Source organism: Struthio camelus, chromosome W (assembly GCF_040807025.1).
Source record: "Struthio camelus isolate bStrCam1 chromosome W, bStrCam1.hap1, whole genome shotgun sequence".
Taxonomy (NCBI): Eukaryota; Metazoa; Chordata; class Aves; order Struthioniformes; family Struthionidae; genus Struthio; species Struthio camelus.
The window spans coordinates 70,107,302-70,122,289 of record NC_090981.1 but is presented as its reverse complement, the minus strand read 5'-3'; the positions used below and the strand labels follow the sequence as shown (position 1 = coordinate 70,122,289).

The 14,988-nt window shown below is 63.1% G+C and overlaps 1 protein-coding gene across 1 annotated transcript; it reads left to right on the top strand.

The window, feature by feature from the left end:
- Positions 1-10,955: 10,955 nt before the first annotated feature.
- Positions 10,956-13,214, top strand: LOC138064172 (retinal homeobox protein Rx2-like). Its single transcript, XM_068925660.1, has 3 exons — positions 10,956-11,217; positions 11,297-11,526; positions 12,690-13,214. Exons 1-3 carry the CDS (start codon positions 10,956-10,958, stop codon positions 13,140-13,142), a joined length of 945 nt encoding a protein of 314 aa, XP_068781761.1. The 3' UTR covers positions 13,143-13,214.
- Positions 13,215-14,988: the final 1,774 nt, after the last annotated feature.

Genomic DNA, 14,988 nt, shown 5'->3' with positions numbered 1-14,988 from the left:
TATTTTATTTTTGATTACCTCTGCATTAAATACAGAATAAGGAAAAAGCTGAAGCATAGAATCATATAGTTTGGGTCAAAGTGTTATCGCGTGTGGAACTGAGCAGGGCCTGGTAGGAAACCGAGGCTTGGTAACCAGCAGAGGCCCACGAGTGGTGAGCGACGTGGACTTCCCAGACTGCTTCAGCTTCGCAGCCCCTTGGTCCGCAAGTGCAGTGCAGTGGCCCTTTGCTTTGCTGCTATTTGTGCCAAAATCTGGGGCTTGTGGTACCAGCACACAACTGGTACGAGCTAAAATGAGCTCACCATATTTACTGTAAGAGTTAAAAGCATTTAAAAATACCCACACAAAGCCGAAGCATAAACGTGGCCCACCTGGGACAGACTCTGCCCTGGCAGAGCACCTAGACCCCGAGAAAACTCACGGCTTTCCCTGCTGTTAGATCGGGCTGAGTCCCTGGGACCAGCAGTGGTGCCAGGTTTGGCACAATTTTCTTCGCTGTTATTCAGGTTTTTCCTGGGGAAAACTTAGGCGGGTGCTGTGGTGGTCGCCGCCGGCACGCAGCAGGGCTGATGCCAGACGGCGGCGGCGGCGGCGGACGTGGGTGCCGGGCAGGGTACCCGGCCGGCGGGGCCAGGCGCCCGAGCAGCCCGCGTGGGGCAAAATGAAGGACAAGTTCTCTGAGATCTAGTCTGTGAATGACATTGGCAAATGAGCACACGTAGCACCTTCCTACCAGATTTTAAATGTCTCTCTCTCTCTCTCTCGCTTGCTTTTGCTTTCTGTCTGTCTCCCCCCAACCAAGTAAAAATATTCATTTGAAATGAATAAATGCACTAAATATGGTTTGTCCTTCTTGTTCTTTTTTTATTTCATTCTTTCTTGTCTTCCTTCATTCCATCTCTCTCGCTCCTTTCTCTCTCTTTTATCCTTTTTCTCTTTTCTTTTCTCTTTTTCTTTTCTTCTTTTTCTTTCTCTCTCTTTTTCTTCCTTTCTTTCTTTCACTCATCTTTCTCCTTCCTTCCTTCCCTTCCTTTTTCTCTCTCTCTCTCTCTCTCTGGTATTGGTTTGCAAGGAGCAAACGTAACTGCCTCAGTGCGCGCCGTAGCAGAGACCCGCTCTGGGCTGAGTCCCCTTTGCCTGGACTCGGTCGCGCGCCCCGGCCCCGGGAACGGGGGTGGCTCTGCCAAGCCCCAGTGATCTGCAGTGCTTTGCTGAGAGCCTCTTGGGCTGTCCTGCTGACCAGCTTTCTGGAGGGTCCCACCACTGAAGGGAGATCTCCTGGGGGTTGTAGAGGTCCTAAGAGAGAAACAACTGGGTGTCTCCAGTATTAGGTACAGGAAAAACACCCGCCTTTGTACCTGGCAACTTAGCCCATGTCTCGCAAACACCTTTATTGCCTGCATTAGTCCTTCTCGCCCTGAGAGGACGTAGCCGTGCCATCCAGCTGCCCAGGCAGCATCTCTCGCCGCTGCAGGCCTGGACAGAGCAAGGCTGGCAGCTGGACGGCTGCTCCAGGCTGGGGTGCCCACAGCTCCAGCCGCGGCTCCTGGGCGGGGGTAATACTGCTGCGGAGACACGGCAGCCTGCGCTTGCTAAAGCTGTTTTCAGCGGGCAGCACCAGGGAAGCGACATCCCCCCCCAAACGCCTGCTCAGTGCTGCTCCCGCGCAGCGAGCTCCCGGCAGAGCAGCTCCCGCGCTCCCCGCGGCCAGGGAGGATCATCGCCCACGGCTGCAGCACGAAGGCTCAGACACCCGCAGATCTCAGCGAGGATGTGAGCCTGTGCCATGCCTGCGCTGCTTTACTACTCCCTTGGCAAAGAAGGACAAATCCTCCTTTTTGGCAAAGCTACCTCTGCAGCAAGGCCGGGGGCGGTGGGGCGAGGGAAAGTTACCTCTTGCCCGCTCCGGTGGGGTACTGGGCGCCGGGCTGCTGGGGAGGGTCGCCCTGTTACCTTCTCCCACAGCACTGGCACAGCAAATACAACAGACTCTTTGACGGGGGAAAAAAAAAAAAGGCTGGAAAAAATTGGCCAAACCTTAAAAAGCCCGTTTTCCCACCAGTGGGTATCATGGTGCCCTTCTCCATGGCTGCAACAGAACAGGGAGGGCGGCAAATGGCTCTATGTCCTATATGGTTCGTTCTTATTACTTTATTTGGGCAAATACCTCTATTTGGGCAAATACCTCTATTTTTTAATGTCTTTTGTCTGTTTTCTACCAGTATCTTTTCTAGTAGTTCAAGCTGATCGCCGGTTTTTCCCCGATGGACTGCACAGGGCACAGACAAACCTACCCGAAACCACTCCCCAGGCACGCACTGAAATGCTCCTGCTTGTGTACAGCATTTCTGGGTGGTAGGAGCGTGGGTCCTGAGGCTACCACTTTCATTTTGAACAAAAAGAAGATGGTAAGCGCAGAATTACAGGCAGTATTATTTCTTGGAGCCCCCAGGCAACCCATGGTGCAACCTGCCGGGCACAAGCAGCTCTCAGCACGGCCTCCAGGCCCTGCTGCCCGTTTCGGGCACCGAAACAACCCATTACAGCTGCAACCTTGCAGGCCTGCTCGTCACCGTGTGCCGCCGAGGTGGCTGGGAAGAGATGAAGGACAGTGAGTAGGACTCTCTGCTGCTGAGCCAAGGGAAGAACGAGACCCCTCCCTGCTTCGCCCTAGTCAGAAGTCACTCGGCGAGACTCACCTCCAGCACTTGGGGAATCAGCAGCAACATGGAAATTACTGGCCGGGACCTGTAGAAGCCACGTGCAGATTGCTTTGATCACGTTGATGGATTGAGGAGAGGAGCTCTGAACAAACCCCCCCTCTGGGATGGCCTCCAGAGCCAGAGGTAGATAATTTCTAGTACTGGATTCCCTGAGTGTGGCCAATTTGCTAGTGGCTAAAGCAAGGCGAGAGTCCTTGTGTACATGTAGAGCAAGATGTAAAACGGAGCTGGCACCTACAGTTTGCGTGCCAGGGAGTGACTGTGTGGGGTCAGTCCTGCCGCCTTCCCTGTCCGCTGGGTGGTCCTCTGGGTGCCTCTTCCTGCAGGTCCCCAGTGTCTAGCACCACCGCGCACAGCCCCAGCCTGGCCCGCAGGTGCTTCCTCAGCGCTGGGATGTGAAGGGTGTTTGAGAAAGGGTGACTAGGGACGAGGCGGAGAGACTTGTCCGTGTTAAGGTTGACACGGGTGAACCTCTTGCTTCCTCTACTTGCTGGTGACTCGGAGGGAGGGACAGGACATGCAGCACATCTTTCTGGATATCAGGCTTATTTTAAAAATCGGATGAGAAGTGAAAATAACGTGTAGGGCAAACCCACTGCAGATCACTTCAGCCCCTCTGCTCCTGCTGTCCGAGTTAGGAGGCGGGTGAAGCAGCAGCGCAGGCAGCAGAGGGAAACCAGGTCAGCGCTGGAGGGGTGTACGCGCTGCACCGCCTGCGTGCCTTCTTCTGCTGATACTGTTGGCAGAAGGTGGTCCCTCTCCCCTCGAGGAGGGGTGCAGAGGGGAGGGAGGGCGGCCTCCTGCACGGGGGCTCTGCCCATTTCTGCAATGCTGTTTAGCAGAAAAATATATCCTCCAACAGGGGTTTCATAGCAAAAGAAAGCTTAGAAGGAACCTTCAGAAGCTACAAAAATCTCTGATCTTTGTGTCTTGTTCTAGTTGTTAATATAAGCAGGATGCTGGGTTTGTAAATGAGTGCCCCGGTGCGGCTGCAGGGCTGCTGTGACGCCCAGCGGACCCCGCTGTCCCAGTCTGCTCCGGGTCGCCGTGGGGGCCGGCGCAGCCCTGGCAAAGGGCAAGCAACCCTCGAAGGTCGGTTTAGCTTGCTGGCCAGAAAGGTTTCTTCCGCTCACACGAACGTCCTTGGCAATCTGGACTGCCGGCTCAACCCGGCCCCGCACGGCCACCCGCCCCCGTCCCCGTCCCCGTCCCCGCGGGGCAGCCAGCCGCCCAGCTCCCACCCGGCGCTGGAGGCCAGGCCGGGGGACATGGCGGCAGCGCGGCCGTCCGCCCCGCCACGGCGCAGCGCGCGGCGCCTGGGCCGAGGGACGGCCCTGGAAAAGCTCTCTGGGCAGCGGCTGCTCAAGTGCAAACTGCAAAGAAGCGGTAAAAAGCTGCTGTCAAATATTTCCCTCGTTGCAGTCCCCAAGAACGGGTGCGTGTTCCTCTTCGTCCTCCTTGCTCCTTTCTTAGGAATATAAACCTGGTCAAGTTTACCTCCTTCACGTTTTCCGGGGGACTTATCGTCAGATAATTGCCGTCGCGGAGAAAACCTTTCATCAGACCGTTCACCCAAGTCGGCATGCGTTAACTCAAACCCTAGCGCTCTGCCTAAAACCCTAAGGCCTCTGGCCCGAGCTGCCTCTTGGGCCATCCTCCTCTCGTACGATGAGGATTTCGGTTGTTGATGGTAAAAGACCAGCGGGCGGATTGAGCAGGTCTTTCCACAGAGTAACTACAAGGGTTGCCAGCCGCCGGCCAGCGAGGATGACTCCGTCTCCCTGGGCGGCTGTGCGCCCCGGGTAGGGGTCTCGTACCGGCGCCCCGCGTTGCAGGCTGAGCTAGCTCGTCTCTCAAGTGCCACAGGAAACACGTCTCGGGCTTGCGACCTCTGAATTAAAATGTGCCTGGGACATCCCGAAAATCTTATTGAAAGCATCTGGTGGTTTAACGGAGCTAATTAAATTCGTCAGCACATATAGGATCAGCATTTTCACGGTTTAAAGGGTCAAAGGAGAAAGTGCAATCAGAGTCACCAAACAAGCGATTAATGAGATTCCAAAAAAACGTCGGGGCCGGCGGAGGGGAGCGGTGGGGGGACCCGCGCGGGGCGGCCCCGGAGCCGAGCCGCGCTCACCCGCCCTGCCCAGGGACCAGCCTGGACTCGGGCGCCGCTGCGGCGACCGGAGCCGGCGCAGGGCTGGGCGCCGTGGGGCTGGCGCCCGCCGCCCGGCCAGAGCTTGGCTGCGGCGCAGGGACGGGGCTGCCGCGGCCGCGGGGGGCAGCGGGGGGCCGTGGGGTGGCGGGGGGGCCGTGGGGCCATGGGGCAGCGGTGCGGAGCGGCAGGGGGCCATGGGGCTGTGGGGCCGTGGGGCAGTGGGGTGGTGGCAGGGGGCTGTGGGGCAGCGGTATGGAGCGGCGGGGGGGCATGGGGCGGTGGGGGCCATGGGGCAGTGGTGCGGAGTGGCAGGGGGGCCGTGGGGCTGTGGTGTGGACTGGTGGGGGGCTGTGGGGCAGCGGGGGGCCGTGGGGCAGTGGTGCAGAGCGGCAAGGGGGCCGTGGGGTGGTGGGGAGCCGTGGGGCAGCGGTGCGGGCTGGCGGGGGGCTGTGGGGCAGCAGAGGGCTGTGGGGCAGCAGTGCGGGGGGCAGGGGGTGGCGGGGGGCCGTGGGTGGAGGCCGTGGGGCAGTGGGGGGCCGTGGGGCAGCGGTGCGGGGCGGCAGGGGGCCGTGGGCCGAGGGGCTGCCAACACGGGGGGCTGCCGGGGGGAAGCGGTCCCGAAATCGGGAGGGAGCGTGCACGGGTACCTGTGCGCACGGGTGTGCGTGTGCACGTGTGTGTGTGTGTGTGTGTGCGCGCGCGTTCGTGTGCGTGTTCATGTGCATGTGTGCACGCACGTGTGTGTGTGCGCGTGTTCATGTGCGGGTGTGCACGTGTGTGTGTGTGTGTGTGCGCACGTTCGTGTGCGTGTTCATGTGCGTGTGTGCACGCACGTGTGTGTGCATGTTCATCTGCGTGCGTGTGCGTGTTCATGTGCGTGTGCGCACGCATGTGCATGTTCATGCGTGTGTGTTCGTGTGCGTGTGTGTGCGTGCATGTGCGCGTGTTCATGTGCAGGTGTGCATGTGCGTGCGCGTGTGTTCATGTGTGCGTGTTCATGTGTGCGTGCGCGCGTGTGTCGCACGGAAGAGGAGCGGCTTAAAGGCGCCGGGTCACATGGCGGCTCCTGCTGGAGGGACCCTACCTGGGATTTGGGTTCTTACAGCTAATAGGATCGCCAGAGCTCAAGGCCGTCATCCCATCAAGATAAACGTCTCTGGTGCCCAATTTTAAGCAATCCGAATTCAATTAGGCTAATTGGAAAACAAGTAAAGCAGGATTGTGCTAATATAGCCTTACGGCCCCAACGGCCGCCCCCTCCCTCCGCAGGGATGGCCGAGCGCGCGCCCCGGCCCCCGACACCAGGTCCTCCCAGCGCCTCGTAATCGGGGGAGAAGATGCAGCCAAGTCCCCTAGGGCCAGAGGAAGAAAAACCCCCACCAGACCAGGAGCAGGAGGTGACCATCAAGGTAGGGGAGGGTGAGGGAGCGGCAGCAGGACACGGCAGCAGCTTCCTCGCGCCCGGTGCTGGCCGAAAGGCTCTTAACCCACGCAAACAGCAACTTTTGAGAGGAGAAAAAAGCAAAGCCAGCTTACACAGTTTTAAAATCGGTTGGAAGATAAATACAGAGAACGGAAGGTGCAGCAGGGTGCAGGTCCACCTCCCCTCCCTCTCCCCCCACTTCCATGGGCCCTCCGACCTTGGAGGTCCTGTTTGTCTTTCGGCCAGGAGCTCCCGGCTGCGCCTTGCTGGCCCGGCGAGGGCTGTCCCGCCTGCACAGTGACTTCGGCTTCGAATGCCTGTCTGCAAGGCGCTGTGTCTTTGAGCTTGACATGAAGAGAGGACAGGAGGACAGGAAGGAATAATCTGTGGCGTTTTATAGTGAGGGTTTCATTGGGCCAAATAACATCCCATACATATGACTCAACAGCATCAACAGGATCAAAACTGCTCCCATTATCCACGCCCAGAAGCGGGTATAGGAGACACCCGTCCTTCAGCAGCTCTCCATCTGGAGAACTTTTGTTAGCTTCCAAAAAAATTACGGCAATAATTATTGTAATAATACAATGCAAAGCACCTAACAGATGTAACAAACGTGTGGGAGCCATCTCCTGGAAAGGCGAGTAATGTATCCCAACTATTTCATTCCCCGATGGATATTCTCGGATCTGATCCCGACTGCCCCTGTACGTTTCTCAAGAGAAACAGCCTTTGTGACGCTGCAAGGCGCCCCAATATCAGTTTCTGAGGTTTCACACTAGTGTGAGGCAGGTCCCAGGGGACTCGGCGGCAGCAGAGGATGTAGCTAACAACCAGTGCGTTAGACCCAAAGGGAAACGTTCAGCCACTTACCTGTCTGTCTCTTGTCGCCTTAAACTCTGCGGGCGCTAGTCTCCAACTGCCAGAGGAACATCAGACTTTCCAGGCTGTAGCCAGGTTCTCCCTGCTCAGGGCGGTCTGATGCCTCGTGTGCACAGCGGGGCACTGCAGCCTGCGCCTTAGCGGGGCCGAGAGAGAAGAGAGAGCAGGAGCTGGAAGGGCCAGAGCCCGTCTCTGCTCCGCTTCAGATTTCTCACCGACTGCGACCTGGGAAGTCCCTTCTACTTTCAGCAACTGCAGTCCCTACAAGAGGGACGCTACAATGACCAATTTGCCAGTCACATATGGCAAATACAAACGCAATAATCCGTAGCTGGGGAGGGGAAACTCCTTCTCTGCTATGGAGGAATAACTCTTGTACACCATGTGGGATGCGTACGCTGCTTTGGGGGTGGAAGTTTTTTGCTGTGCATTCACATTGTGATTAACAGCAAAGATTTTGAGTCTTCTCCCTGTGTATGCTGATTTGACAGGTGCCCTAAAAGCAGCATCTGTGCCAGGACCCGATACTCTTGCTGGCACTTACTGCTGCACCAGGGTCTGGCCAAAGTGTTTTTGCTGCTTCATCTCATCTTGTCGTCTTTTTTGCTACATCAAGCAAAAAGGATTCCTAAGTGTGTCCAGGGTTTCTGGAGGGACAGGCATGTTTTGTGCTGGTTGTGAGTGCCATAAAAACCCAACTCCAAATTAGAAGAAATTAGGGACATTGCACAGTTCATTCATCTTCACTAATAGAGTTCTTGGGAAATACACATGTAGATTAAAGGAACACAATGGCCCCTAGCTGATTGCTTTGAGTACCCTCCAATGCCCCTACAATGGTATTGACTTGCTTTTTATATTGTGCACAAAAGCCACACTAACCTTTTCTTGTCTCTTCTGTCGGCCTCTTCCCTCTTTGCCAGCGGATGGCCGGGCCCCTCCTGCAACCCCCGCTCCCCAAGAAGCAGTCAGGGAAGGCAAACCTCACCTGGAGCTATTAGGAAAAGCTGAGCACTTAGAAAAGGAATTAACTTTGGGACATCAGACCGTAAACCTTGGCAGCGTGTGGGCAAGGGCAGAGGCAAACACTGTCAATCTTTGTTTCGGAGTGATTCCTCTGGGCAATCTACACGTCCTGATGCCCGGGAAAAGGAAAGATGAAGATTTGTTGAGACGGGTCATACCTTTTAACAGGCTAATATAGCTGGAAGAAGTAGTGATGTTTTTCCTTCATGTACACCCTTCTCAGGTTTGAAATGGAAGCATCTTCAAAGCTAAATGCAGACTGGAAAGCACTCTGGATGTTATTGTGTTTGTCAGTTTAACCAACTGGGACAGAAGGTAGCTGGTACCGCAGAGTCAGAGGCAGATGTTAGCAGAAGTGATGAAGTAATAAAGAGAAGGGAAAGAGAGAGGCAGGAAAAATATTGGCACAGGTAGGAGTAAGCTGGAGGTAGCAGACACGATACCATTCTCTGGTTAGTACTGTGCTGAGTCCATGTCCTCCAGCAAGCCCAGTGTAAGGTAAGGCACAGATTTCGGCTGTCTGCCTCAGCTCTGAAGAGGTTTTGTAGATCTCCCATGAAGCCAGGCCCTGCTCCCTAGGCCCCCAGCCCCACTCCCTTGCCAGAGGAAGGGGACACAGAACCAGCTCGTCTTATGGGGCTTCTTTGCTGACACCAGCAACTTGGACACTTTCCTCAGAAACGTTCCCCAGAGCTTTCTCCAGGCTCGTGAAGGCTGAAAGGCCAAGATCTGCTCCTGCAGATGCCTCCAGAGTCTATCTTCCCCCAAATCCTACACGCGCTCTCACTTTAAGCCTGGCTTTGAAGGGAGCCAGGACTCCGGGCAGACATCCCGTCAGAGGACCAGAGCATCAGTTTTACCTCCGGTGCTTTTTACCCTATGCACTTGACCAGGGGACAGTACCGCGTCCTCCTCCTTCATGTCGCCTTTAGAGAGGTTACGGATGAAACCAACGCACGGGTCAGGCGTAGGCTGGAGCTGCCGAGGGGAGAAACCCAGAGTGGCTCGGCAGGGTGGCGCGGGGCACGGCACGGGGCACGGCATGGGGCATGGAGTGGGGCACGGTGTGGGGCATGGCGCAGGGCATGGAGCAGGGCACAGAGTGGGGCATGGTGAGGGGTGCGGAGCAGGGCACAGCGTGGGGCACGGCGCGGGGCATGGCATGGGGCACAGCGTGGGGCACGGCGCAGGGCACAGCGTGGGGCACGGTGCGGGACATGGCATGGGCCACGGCGTGGGGCACAGTGTGGGGCAGAGTGGGACACGGCGCGGGGCAGAGTGGGGCATGGCGTGGGGCACGGCGCGGGACATGGCATGGGCCACGGCGTGGGGCACAGTGTGGGGCAGAGTGGGGCACAGAGTGGGGCACGGCGCAGGGCACAGCGTGGGGCACGGTGCGGGGCAGAGTGGGGCACGGCGTGGGGCACGGCGCGGGGCAGAGTGGGGCACGGCGCGGGGCAGAGTGGGGCACGGCGTGGGGCACAGCGTGGGGCACGGCGCGGGGCACGGCGCGGGGCACGGCGCGGGGCAGAGTGGGGCACGGCGTGGGGCAGAGTGGGGCACGGCGCGGGGCAGAGTGGGGCACAGCGTGGGGCACAGCGTGGGGCACGGCGCGGGACATGGCATGGGGCACAGCGTGGGGCACGGCGCGGGGCAGAGTGGGGCACGGCGTGGGGCAGAGTGGGGCACGGCGCGGGGCAGAGTGGGGCACGGCGTGGGGCACAGCGTGGGGCACGGCGCGGGGCACGGCGCGGGGCAGAGTGGGGCACGGCGCGGGGCACGGCGCGGGGCAGAGTGGGGCACGGCGTGGGGCACGGCGCGGGGCAGAGTGGGGCACGGCGCGGGGCAGAGTGGGGCACGGCGTGGGGCACGGCGCGGGGCACGGCGCGGGGCACGGCGCGGGGCACGGCGCGGGGCAGAGTGGGGCACGGCGCGGGGCAGAGTGGGGCACGGTGTGGGGCACAGCGTGGGGCACGGCGCGGGGCAGAGTGGGGCACGGCGTGGGGCACGGCGCGGGACATGGCATGGGCCACGGCGTGGGGCACAGTGTGGGGCAGAGTGGGGCACAGAGTGGGGCATGGCGCAGGGCACAGCGTGGGGCACGGTGCGGGGCAGAGTGGGGCACGGCGTGGGGCACGGCGCGGGGCAGAGTGGGGCACGGCGTGGGGCAGAGTGGGGCACGGCGCGGGGCAGAGTGGGGCACGGCGTGGGGCACAGCGTGGGGCACGGCGCGGGGCACGGCGCGGGGCAGAGTGGGGCACGGCGTGGGGCAGAGTGGGGCACGGCGCGGGGCAGAGTGGGGCACGGCGTGGGGCACAGCGTGGGGCACAGCGTGGGGCACGGCGCGGGACATGGCATGGGGCACAGCGTGGGGCACGGCGCGGGGCAGAGTGGGGCACGGCGCGGGGCAGAGTGGGGCACGGCGCGGGGCACGGCCCCCGCCCCGTCGGGCTGCGCCGCGCCGCGCTGGCCCCGCGCCGCCCGGGACGGCGCCCGGGGGGGCTGCGGGCGGCGGGGGCGGCGGGGCACGCCGAGCCGAGCCGAGCCGAGCCGAGCCGAGCCGAGCCTGCCTCCCCCCCCGCTCGGCCCGCCGCCCCCCGGCCCTGCCCCCGCCCCGAGGAGGCCGGTCCGCCGGCGGCGCCGCGCCAGAGCCGCCCGCGCCGCCCCGGGGCCGGGGGGACGGCCGCGCCGCGCCTCGCCGCGCCGGGCCCGGTCCGGTCCGGTCCGGCCCGGCCGCCCCATGCACCCGCCCGGCGCCCCGCTCGCCATGGCCGAGGGCGCCTTCGCGCTGTCGGCGCCGGCGGCGCGGAGCCCCGGCGGCCCGGCGTCGCGGCTGCACAGCATCGAGGCCATCCTGGGCTTCGCCAAGGAGGACGGGCTGCTCGGCCCCCTCCCGCCCGCCGCCGCCGCCGCTGCCAAGGAGGCGGCGCGGCGCGGCGCCCGGCGCGGCCTCCCCCGGGGTCCCGCGGAGCCGCCGCCGGGCCGCGCCGGGCGCCCCCGAGGTGAGCGCGGCGGGCGGGGGCCGGGGGGCGCCTCCGCGGGCGCCTGGCCCGGCGGTGACCGCCTCTCTCCCCCTGCCAGAGCCCTTCTGCCCCGGCGGCGCCAGCCCCGAGCTGCCGGCCGGCAGCGGCGGCGAGGGGAAGCCGTCGGAGGAGGAGCAGCCCAAGAAGAAGCACCGGCGGAACCGCACCACCTTCACCACCTACCAGCTCCACGAGCTGGAGCGCGCCTTCGAGAAGTCCCACTACCCCGACGTGTACAGCCGCGAGGAGCTCGCCGTGAAGGTCAACCTCCCCGAAGTCCGCGTGCAGGTAACGCCCGCCGCCCCCACGGCCCCGGGAGGCCCCCGGCGCCGGCACCGCGGACCGGCGCCGCCCCGCGCCCCAGCGGCCCCGACGGGCAGCGCCTCCGGCCCGCCCGGCCCCGGCCCCGGCCGCGGGACACGGCGGGACACGGCCGCGGGACACGGGGGGACACGGCCGCGGGACACGGCGGGACACGGCGGGACATGGCCGCGGGACACGGCGGGACACGGGGGGACATGGCCGCGGGACACGGCGGGACACGGCGGGACATGGCCGCGGGACACGGCGGGACACGGGGGGACATGGCGGGACACGGCCGCGGGACACGGCGGGATGCGGCCGCTGGAAACAGCCGGACACAGCCACGGGACACGGTGGGATGCGGCCACGGGACACGGGGGGACGCGGCAGAACACGGCCGCGGGACACAGTGGGACACGGGGGGACACGTCGGGACGCGGTGGGACATGGCAGGACACGGCCACGGGACACGGTGGGGCACAGCTGCAGGACACAGCCGCGGGACATGGTGGGACACGGGGGGATATGGCTGGGGGAAACAGCGGGACACGGCCACGGGACACGGGGGGACACGGCAGGACACAACTGCGGGACACAGTGGGACACGGGGGGACACGGGGACACGGCCATGGGACACGGTGGGGCACAGCTGCAGGACACGGCCGCGGGACACGGTGGGGTACAGCGGGACGCAGGGGGACGCGGCCGTGCCGGGTCCTTTTCCGTCCGGGTGCCGCGGGGCCGCAGCATGTCCTGGCCGGGGCAGCCGGGGCGGCTGGACCTGCTGCGAGCCGGCGCGGTGGGGCAGCGGCGCCCCGGCCCCGACGGGCAGGCTGGGCAGGGGGCCGGCTCCGCCGCGGCCCCACTCCGCGCTCCTTCCCACCCGCGGCGCTGGCACCGGTGCCGGCGCGGGGCGCAGCCCGGCCGCCCGCTCTCGCCCAAACAAGAGGCTCCGCGTCCGCCCAGCCCGCGGGGACGCGGCTCCGAAACCCGCTGCCCGCCCCGGGCCGCGCGCCCGGCCTCCTCCTGCCCCTGCGTTTTGGGGGCTCCGCGGCGTGGGGCGGGTGCCGCTGCGCCCGGGGGGAGCCTCTGCCGTCCGTGGGCGCCCGTGCCGCCGGGCAGCCCCGCTAACGGGGGTGTGCTTGCAGGTGTGGTTTCAGAACAGACGGGCCAAGTGGCGGCGGCAGGAGAAGCTGGAAGTGACCTCCATGAAGCTGCAGGACTCGCCCATCCTCTCCTTCAACCGCTCGCCGCAGCCGGCGCCCATGGGCCCCCTCGGCGGCAACCTGCCGCTGGAGACGTGGCTCAGCCCGCCCGCGCCCAGCAGCGCGGCCCTGCCGACGCTGCCCGGCTTCGTGGCCTCGCCGCAGAGCCTGCCCGGCAGCTACACGCCGCCGCCCTTCCTGAACTCTCCGGCGGTGACCCACACGCTGCAGCCCTTGGGGGCCATGGGGCCACCGCCGCCTTACCAGTGCGGAGCCACCTTTGTGGACAAGTTCCCCTTGGACGAGACGGACCCGCGCAACACCAGCATTGCCGCCTTACGGATGAAGGCCAAGGAGCACATCCAGTCCATCGGCAAACCCTGGCAGACGCTCTGAAGCCCGTCCTCCTGCACCAGGGGAAAAACCCAGCAGGGAGGGTGCGTGCTGAGGTGACCGAGGGGCCCCTCGTCCCCCCGGCTGCCCCAGAGGGCCGGCCAAGGAGGGCTGCTCCTGCCGGCAGCTGTCCTCTCCCTGGCTTGCTTTGTATCCTGGCTCTTCCCAAACCCCTTCCCGCCTGCCCTGCAGTTAGGGGCCCGAGTCTAGCTTAGGAACCATCTCTTCTGCTCTCCCTCCTCGACCGGACACCTTAGTCGCAATAAAAGCTGCGGTAGGGCCAAGAGCTGCGTAAGGCGGCTGGGAACTGAGGCCTGCGTTGCCTTGCTGGGTTTTGTTTTCCTTTTTGTTTTTTGTTTGCTTCCCGCTGGTTTTGTAGCATGAAATGGCACAACCTACGCGAGGGGCCTCCATCGCGTTTCTCACAGCGGGGCAGGATGCTGAGCTGGGCCCTTCTGCTCACGGCGGGTGGGACCCTGCCCAGGCTCGCCGCGGCGCGTCCCCGGCCAGCCCCGGGGCTGCTGGCTTCTCCCCCGGTCTGGCCGGGGCCGGGGCCGGGCCGGCAGCAGGGTCCCGCCGAGCAGGCCCACCGCTGCTGCGCCGGCCGGGGGGCGCTGAGAGGGGGCCGGGGCCCGGCGCGGCGGCCCTCGTGGTGCGCCGGGGAGGTTCGGCGCGGCCGGGGAGCGCTCCCCGCTCGCGGTGGCCGGAGGAAGGCCGGCTTCCAGCGCGACCTGCGCCTGTCTCCAAGGGCTCTGGCGGGAGCGAGCGCCAGCTTTGTTGCGCTTCCCTTCGGGCAGCTTTTCAACCTCAGACAGCAGCCTCAGCGCCCCTTCCCAGCCCCGTTTGCGGTCTGGAGCGATGGGGATCCCCCAACAGCCTCCTCCTCCTCCTCCTCCTCCTCCCCCCCTGCCCGCAGCTTCCCGCCGCGAGCCGGGCCGCTGCCCTCGGCCCGGCCGGGCACCTCGCCGCCTCGGGCCGCCAGGACGGCTCCCGGAGGCTGAGGGCCCCAGTCAGCTTCTGGGGCAGGGCGAGACGCGTGGCTTCCGCTGCCCGGCTGGGTCCGGGGCCCCTCGGTCTGCATCACCCAGCAGGTCCTGCCTGCAGCCTTGCGGGGCGCCACATCCCCGCCGGTGCCTGGGGCAGGATGCTGCCGCCTCCTCCTCCTCCTCCTCCTGGTGCGCTGGAGAAGTGCCGCGCACCTTGGGCTCCGTGGTCGGGAGCAGGCGCGCTCCGGTGGGCGACTGCACAGGCTCTGCTGGCTCGTCCTCCGCCGGGCTCGCTGCTGCTTGGCTGCTGCCCAGCTGTGGCTGCGATGCCGAAAGCCCTCCTACATGTGAGTACATTTTAACTGTTGCCTGAAAACTGCTACGCAGGCTTATTGCTGAGGACTAACAAGTAGCAGCCTAAGATTTCAGTGATGTTCTTCAATATTTTCCCACCACTACTTTTTGCCCACCTGGGCTCCAATTTCTCTGTGTTCTCCTGTAAGGTCACTGGAAAGACTCTCTTGACTCTTTGATTAGCGCTCTAATCAGCATTGAGGCTTGATTATAAGCCTCAATGTCCTGGACAGCCACTAGTAGGTAGTTGGTCATCTACCAACAGGACATCAGAAATAGCAACTGAGGATTCCTATTCACATTTATTAATGCCTTCATCCAAAACCTGCAAGCAAAAGAAACCAAAAAACCCCCCCACCACCAACAGAGTTATGTCAGCTTATGGTGATTGTTCTTTTACTGACGCATTAAGAAGGCCTTCTGCAGTATGTTGGACATGTGAACCCCAAAACCGATTCTCCACACACAGAGATAAAGTGTGTAGTCATGTCCTTCAGGGAAAGCACGAA

What these genes read in the sequence shown, in the direction of transcription:
- LOC138064172 (XM_068925660.1), top strand. Translation starts at nt 10,956, where the DNA reads ATGCACCCGCCCGGCGCCCCGCTCGCCATGGCCGAGGGCGCCTTCGCG. An exon ending in CCGCGCCGGGCGCCCCCGAG is followed by an intron (nt 11,218 to 11,296) that starts GTGAGCGCGGCG and finishes TCCCCCTGCCAG; the next exon opens with AGCCCTTCTGCCCCGGCGGC. An exon ending in TCCCCGAAGTCCGCGTGCAG is followed by an intron (nt 11,527 to 12,689) that starts GTAACGCCCGCC and finishes GTGTGCTTGCAG; the next exon opens with GTGTGGTTTCAGAACAGACG.